The sequence below is a fragment of the Chanodichthys erythropterus genome, chromosome 5, assembly GCF_024489055.1.
Source record: "Chanodichthys erythropterus isolate Z2021 chromosome 5, ASM2448905v1, whole genome shotgun sequence".
NCBI lineage: Eukaryota > Metazoa > Chordata > Actinopteri > Cypriniformes > Xenocyprididae > Chanodichthys > Chanodichthys erythropterus.
Window position 1 is genome coordinate 19960963 of NC_090225.1, and position 8436 is coordinate 19969398.

Below are 8436 nucleotides of genomic sequence, written 5' to 3' on the forward strand. Positions count from 1 at the left end.
TAGTTCACGCCAAAATAATTTTTTTTTACTCACCCTCAAGTTGTTCCAAACCTGTTTAAATTTCTTTGTTCTGCTGAACACAAAGACACCTCCCATTGACTGCCATAAAAAAAGGTAGCGAGATCTACTTGGTTACAAACGTTCTTCCAAATATCTTCCTTTGTGTTCAGCAGAACAAAGAAATTCATACAGGTTTGAAACAACTTGAGGGGGAGTAAATGATGACAGAATTTTCATTTTTGGGTGAACTATCCCTTTAAGTTACCCATACTGTGAACTCAAAACAGTTTGCATCTCAAACGAATCAAGTAGTTTTCAGTACGTTTTGTGTACTGATAACACCCTAAACTTTGCAGCATCTGTGGCAAGCTGTCAATTACCAACCTTTCTGACTCATCCCTTAATTTGTATAAGCAAACATTGTGGATTTCTATTGATATCTACAGTGCATATTATTTGCATATTATTATTGTAATTGGAAGATGCAGTCAGCATAGTGACCATGACAATGCCATGAAGATTGTCACAGATTTTGTATTTTTTTTTATTTTTTATAAAGTGTGTCTGTGCATGTGTGTTTCCGTAGGGACGTGACCTTTAAGGTTTGACTCAGATGACGCATGACCAGACGTCCACCTGTCTGCTAACCTCAACTCTTCTTGGCAGAAACTAGCAGGTGACTCTCATAAAACACACATATGTCCACACTCCCCACTGTAAGAGGGAGCGACAGAGAGAAAATAAGAGCTGTCTGCTACCTGTAGCTCAAAAGTTAATGTAAACTCTTAAAATAGTATGAAATAATATAATATATATAATTTCATATACCAGGGGTTTTCAAAAGTTTTGATACCACGGATCATTTCAAATAATATTTCCCTTAAATATAAATAAAATAAAAATTCCTAAAATATAAAAAGCTATATATGTTTAGGTATAAAGTCCCTATTTCTACTATAATATTTTAGTATTAGATAATGTTGTACACATACTATAAATTATCTGAAAAAATATTTAGTTTCTATTATGTTATTATGTTTCTATTATATTCAACACATCAGTTTTGTTATTAGAGAAACATAAATAATAAAATAATTATGATTATTCTTTGGATTTTCAGCCAGTCTTTAGAAAGCATAATGAAATCAAATGAAAGCATGACAAAAACAGGAATTCTATTTATTTATGTATTTATTTTTATTTATTTATTTAATATTTTCTGTGAACTTTTATTCATTTATGTATTTATTTTTATGTATTTATTTATTATTTTCTGCTAACTTTTATTAATGTATTTCTTTTTATTTATTTATTTATTTATTATTTTCTGTGAACTTTTATTTATGTATTTAATTTTATTTATTTATTATTTTCTGTGACCTTCTATTTATTTATGTATTTAAGTATGTATTTATTATTTATTTACACTAGATTTTTTTCTGTAAACTTTTCCATGGACACCCTAGAACTCTCTTGTTTGAAAACCCCTGTTATACATAACTATTGATAGAGTAAAGTTATCTGTGTGTGGAAAGACAAAAAAAAAAAACACTTTCAAAAACTGTATTCTTCAAATAAACTTTGCATAGGTTCTCCAAACCAAACTGGAGTCAGATTCACCAAAATAATTTAATACTTACATTAAAAAACAATAAAACATTTAGAGGCTGAAAACATAAAAAAAAACCTCAATCAATAATCCAAAATAATGTTGTGATTTCAGTAAAAAGTATTTTACCTCCTTCTCCTATTAAGTTCAAAGGTCAGTCATCTCTTCCTCTATATGGACTGTTTTTAGTTTTGTCAGATGTTTTTCCTCTTCTTCCTCCACTTCTCTCATCTCTCCCTTCCCTCCCTCTGAAACTGCACATAGGAAGTCTCCATTTAGACTCGAGGTCATCTGGGCATCATGACCTCTGAACTCACCGGTAAGGTCCGTTTGGGCGAGTAAGGGTGCGCTCACTGTGAGAGTAGTGTAGTCTTGCTGGGTCGTTGTCATGGTGGTGTTAAGTGAGGTGGGGGAGCTGTGGGTGGGATCATGGGAGTAACCCAGGTGGTAAAGGTATCTACCAGGAGTCTCCAAAGGTTCCTTCTTTACAGCAGACAGTGTGTGTACGCTAGCCAGTCCGTAGAGAGCCGCGCTGGGCTCAAGAGAGGTCAGCTGCAGCCTGTCCTGCTCCTCCACCCGGAGGTGACACAGAGAGGCGGGAGCAGGAGAACTGCCATCAACAACACCTGACAGATGACAGAAGATCAGAGAAAAGATAAAGCTCTTAAACCTTTTTTGGTGGTATATAAATGTTAAGGATATACAGTTCATGGGTCAGTGAATAAGATTTACCACGATAAAGAATAGGGAAAATCGTGACATTTTACGACCTATCCTTGTATTGTCATAAAAGGTCAAATTATGTGACTTATAATGCAAGGATACAATAAATTGATCATGAGTGACAGTAAAGACCTGTATAATGTTACAAACAACTGTATTTCAAATACATTTCTAATCATCAAAGTATCCTGAAAAATTATTAAGCAGTACACTGTTTTCAACATTGATAATAATAAGAAATGTTTCTTAAAGGGATAGTTCACCCAAAAATAATTTACATCATTTAGAAGATATCTGGAAGAATGTTTGTAACCAAGCAGATCTCGCCCCCCATTGACTACCATAGTGTTTCTTGCCTACTATGGTAATCAGAGGGGGACAAGATCTGCTTGGTTACAAATATTCTTCCAAATATCTTCTTTTGTGTTCAGCAGAACAATGACATTTATACAGGTTTGGAACAACTTGAGGGGGAGTAAATGATGACAGAATTTTCATTTTTGGGTGAACTATCCCTTTAAAAAATGTTTCCAAATCAGCATATTAGAATGATTTCTGAAGGATCATGTGACACTGAAGACTGCAGTAATGATGCTGAAAATTCAGCTTTGCATCACAGTAATAAATTACATTTTAAGATATATTAAAATAGAAAAAAGTTATTTTAAATTGTAATAATATTTCACAATATTGCTGTTTTTCAAAAACAAAGACTTCTTTAAAAACATTTAAAAATCTTATTGGTCCCAAACTTTTCTAATAACAAATAATAATTGAATAATTGATGCCATTTAGGTTTCCTTTTCAAGAATGTCATTCTTTTACTGAAGATTTTTCTTCAATATGATATCAGGTCAGTTGTATCACCCTGACATTTTTGACATTCTGCCATCAAAAACTTATCAAAGTGAATTAAATGTTTAAAAATTAAATATTATGTAATAGAGAAATTAAAACATGCTTATCATAAGAGAGCTGTATTAAGGTCCTCGTACATACGAGTTGCAGGATCACGTCTTTGACCTTCATAACAAACAAAGATTTGTGCTCTTCTCATCCTTCTCAAATGCTTGATGTAATCTTTGATGATGTTTGAAGAGGCTCACTCACCTTGTGTAACTGATGAGGGTGAAGAGGATGATGGGAGTTGCAAGGGAGGAAGTACCATCTTGTTGCTCAGCAGTGAGGTCCCATTGGCTTCAGGAACCAAGCTGTAACCTTCAAGCTGCAAGCCATCGGTCGAGGTGACAGTGAACGGCGAGCTAATGGACGTGTTCTGGTCCTGAACTGACACATCCTGCCTAACATCCTCTGCTTTCACCTCTACATCTGTCCCATTCACACTGCAGTGAAATGAGGGGTACACCAGTGCAGGGTCTGCCGTTACCCTTTTATCCTGTCCTTCACCATCCATCTCCAACTCTGCCACTGATCTGCAAGCCAGCGACTGGAGTCCCAAGTTCATGCCACTGAAGAGGACATGTCCTGTGGTGGAGAGGAACGAAGGGGTGCCGTTGTGGAAAACAGAGGTGGGCGTGTTGACTGAGACTCCGTTAAAGATTACAGACGATGACGAGACAGAATTCCTGCTGTCTCCAACCTGCTGGACGATAACCCCGGCCTCAAGAGCTCCAGAGCAGAGAGGCACAACTGCATTACCCACCGTCCCATCAGCACAGGTCGACATCGGACACGGGGACAGAGACTCCTGACCTTTACTGCTCTCATCCTCCGTACTGTGATTTCCATCTGACTCGCTGAAAGAGAGTGAAAGACAGTGAACCTCTGAGTCTCCATCACTACACTTTTACGTTATTATTTTGCACAATTTTTTATTGCACACAGCTGAAATGAAAATGCTTTGGCATCACAAAATAACAACGAAAGTGAGAGAGAGTTTAGTTTCAGTATTGGTCTGAAACTGAAATCTGTCCCTTTCGTTATTATATTATATTATATTATATTATATTATATTATATTATATTATATTATATTATATTATATTATATTATATTATATTATATTATATTATATTATATTATATTATATTAGTGCTGTCAAACGATTAATCATGATTAATTGCATCCAAAATAAAAGTTTGTGTGTGTGCCATTTATAATTATGTACATTTAAATACACACACATACATGCATATATTTAAGGAATATTTGCATGTATATACAGTATATATATTTATGTATTTTATATTATATATAAGTATTTTATATATAAATAACATTTAAAAAAAATATATATGAAATATTTGCATGTATATACTGTATATATGTATATAATTTGTTATATATATATAAATATAAATATTTTATATACATTTTCTTAATATGTAAATATATATTTAAGAAATATTTGCATGCATATACTGTGTGTGTATGTATATATATATAATTTGTTATATATAAATATAAATATATATATAAATATAGCATTTTCTTAAATATGTACATATATAAGAAATATTTGCATGCATATACTGTATATATTTATATATTTTGTTATATATAATTATAATCACATTTTCTTAAATATTTAAACATATATTTAAGATATATTTTCATATATATACTGTATATATTTATATAATTGTTATATATAAATTTAAATATTTTATATATAATATATTAAATTTTCTTAAATATGTACTTATATATTTAAGAAATATTTGCATATATATACTGTAATATATATATAATTTGTTATATATATAAATATAAATATTTTATATATATTACATTTTTGTTAAATGTACATATATATTTAAGAAATATTTGCATGCATATACTATATATTTATTTTTTATTTATTTATATAATTTGTTAAATATAAATATTTTATATAAAAATATAACACATTTTTCTTAAATTTATATATATACATGTATATGTATTTATATATACATAATTATACACAGTACACACATATATTAGCTATGTAAAAACAAACTTTTATATAAGTTTATATATAAAAGTATATATCACAGACAAAAAAAATCTGCGCTCACTGTGACAATGGTGAATTTGAGATAGAGACAAGCTTTCTCCTTCACTGTGATATATTTTAAAAAACAAGAAAGAAAAACTTGGACAAACTCTCAAACCTATACATACCTTCAATATTTCTAAACTGTGTGAAAGAGATGCTGAAAGGTGATTTTAATATTTCATACTGTTGATGCTTTTGGGATTATTGTATGCAAAACACTGCAAAATGAAAGGGGGAATGTTGTATTACGAACCAACCAACTTTTCACTCTTTGAACTGTACGTGAGCGCGGATTGACGCAGCTGCAGGAAGATGGAGACGGGAGCGCGCATAGCCAAATGGAGAGGTGAGTATCCACTTCACACCGCGGGACCCCCTAGATCACAGCCTTCACGTGTCAGGATTAATCCTGGCTATACTACAGACTCTCTTTTACGCACTCACGCACACCATTTGGTCCTATGGCGACACAACCCCGCGAACACAGCATGCCTTCACAAATGGTCAACTTTATGTTCACAGTGTCCTTCGCCAAACGGGCAGGGTCCGCCAGTAACGAGAAGTTAAATTTAGCTGAAGTTTTAAAGTCTGATACAGCGCGATACATCCACTGCGCGCTGAAGACGATATTTCACAGTGACTTCAGCTGTTCAAACATAAATTCGTCTAGTTGAGAGAGAAGGGCGCGTATAATGAATGACTGCAGCAGCTGTGTGACTCCGACAGGACTTCCACAACTGTCATGTGTTCCTCTTCACAGCCAGCTAAAAGATTTTGCGTTTTTTTTTTTTTGTGATAACGTCATTACGTATTTGGGAGCTTGAACACAAGACGCGTTCTGTCTGTCTACACAAGCGTCTTTGCTCTTTGCGTCGCGTTTAAAAATAAATGTAAACTCGTCTCGAGACCACTGCGTCACAGACCCATTGCTTGTTTTCTGTTTAAAAACATAAAATATATTATTATTTAATTTTAATATCATATAGCCCTAGGGTTTAGATATAGGCTATACATATATTGAACTTTCAAACATATTCTATACAATTTAAATATAATTTCAAACATTGGTAATCTATTAAACATTATAAATGTTTGTCAATATATTAGTAATAAAATGCTAATAACATCTTTGTAAAAGGGGTTCCTGGTTGAGACTGTAAATGGGGTCCCTGCTCTAAAGGTTGAAAACGCCTGACGTGGCCTATTAATATCACATTTGCCACACCCCCACATTTGGCATTACAGCATGAATGAGTGAATGAGGCATTTAAGATGTCCTATATAAAACAAATATATGCATTTTCTGAGTGATATTACAAGTCCAAACATGAATTGTGAGTATAAGAACTATTTAGTTTTTTTTGTTGTTGAAATTTTGGCCATGGAGTGAAGCTGTAAATTATAAAATTGCCTCATTCAAGTGAAAAAAATATACGATTGCTTCAAAATGCTTCAAGCAGCGTGTGACATCAGCTTTCTGTGAATGGAAAAAACATATATATGTATGTGTGTAAGGTCACCTCCACCAGGTGCGCTGGAGCTTTGTTCACAAAGAGTTTTAAACATTAAAGTGAATCCTGTATTACCAGTGCATATGTGTGTGTGTGTGTGTGTTAAAACTGAGTGCTGAAGAGGAGGTTTTCCTATCCCCTCTGGCTAAAAAGAAAAGTAAATAGTTCAGAGTGATTTATGTGGTGGGGCAAACCTTACGAGTCAATGGATCCTGAGTAGCTACTCACTCAAAAATAAACACACACATGCACACGAGGTGGTGACTCACGCGATACATTTTATGCACACGTTTGGATGTACATAATGACCTTTAGAAGCTGATTTCCCCCTCTGTGATTTAAGATCAATGTGAATAAATTAAAGATTTAAATCTAAATGTAGAAGACAATCCACAAGCATACAATCAGAAACCTTTTTTTAAAACCATGAAATGCCTTGATCACTTGCCAAGATGTGCCAAGAAATGCTTTGATCGCTCAAGAACTTTGCTTTAACTACTGTATCTCAATAGTCTTGCCAACAGAACTTAATTAAAATCGTTGACAGACTCCTTAACTCTTCATTCATTCATTGATCTACATTTCCAGGTTTGCTCACCTTTTGGATTGCGCCTCTGACGGGTTTCTGTCTCTCTGCCTCCTGTTTTTGAACCAGTTACTGACTTGTGTCAGGGACAGTCCTGTGATCTTGGCCAGATTCCTCTTCTCGGCCGGGGACGGGTACCGGTTCTGCTTATAGAGGTCCTTCAGCGCGTTCCTGGAGCGCTCTTTGAAGCAGTACACCGTCTCCTCTCCATCCCAGATGGTCCGGGGCAGGGGAAACTTGCGTCGCAGGCGATATTTATCCACTGCGCCTAGCGGTCTACCACGGGCCTTCTCCGCCTCCGTGTACCGGGCTTTGTACCATAAGTCCTGCAGGGCAGAGTGGCACGAGGGGCTGAAGCTGTGGCTCTCCAAGATGCTATAAAGCTCCTGGTAGCGCGCCTGGTGGAAGGCCACCATCGCCTGAGCGCGGAGGATACTCTCGTTACCGCGCAATAAGTCGCTCTGCGGGAGAGACCACAGAAACCGGGCGAGTCGATCCACGTTACCCCCCTGCTGAAGCGCTTCGCAAACACACGCAACCTGCTCCGGTGAGAAAGCCAAAGAGCTCGCGGTTGCTGCGGGTGAAGTGTGCGCAGACAAAGAGTCCATAGTGGGCATCTTGCGCTCCGGTGGAGAGGTCTGCTGCTGCTGCTGCCCGACGAGCATCCCGGCGGCCACCGGAGTGTCCAGAGTCAGGAGTTTGACGTGCCCCCGACTGTCCGTGGCGCTCTCGAGAATCTCCGTGTACTTCACATTTTCCTTTTTGATGTCGCCTGCCACTGTCACTTCACTAGAGGAAACAGACATTGTTTTTATTCTTCTCCTCAGATTCCTTTAGTCCGTCACCCCGCCTCGTTTCTGCCCAAGCCGATCAGGTTACCCGTGCGCCATGCGAGTGATATCGGGTTCTTTGTAAGTGGATAGCTTTCCCCTTTCGCTCCGGCAGCGTGACTTCTCAGCCCGATGGTTGGGGGGTTGGACACATGATTGGCTACAAGACATTTCGAA

At 36.1% G+C, this 8436-nt stretch overlaps 1 protein-coding gene across 1 annotated transcript; it reads right to left on the bottom strand.

Annotated features, from left to right (window-relative positions):
• Positions 1 to 1132: 1132 nt before the first annotated feature.
• six4a (SIX homeobox 4a) lies at positions 1133 to 8235 on the bottom strand. Its single transcript, XM_067385346.1, has 3 exons — positions 7442 to 8235; positions 3443 to 4089; positions 1133 to 2235 (listed from the first exon to the last, which is right to left on the bottom strand). The coding sequence occupies exons 1-3, from the start codon at positions 8233 to 8235 to the stop codon at positions 1757 to 1759; spliced, it is 1920 nt and encodes a 639-aa protein (XP_067241447.1). The 3' UTR covers positions 1133 to 1756.
• Between the last annotated feature and the right edge of the window lie 201 nt (positions 8236 to 8436).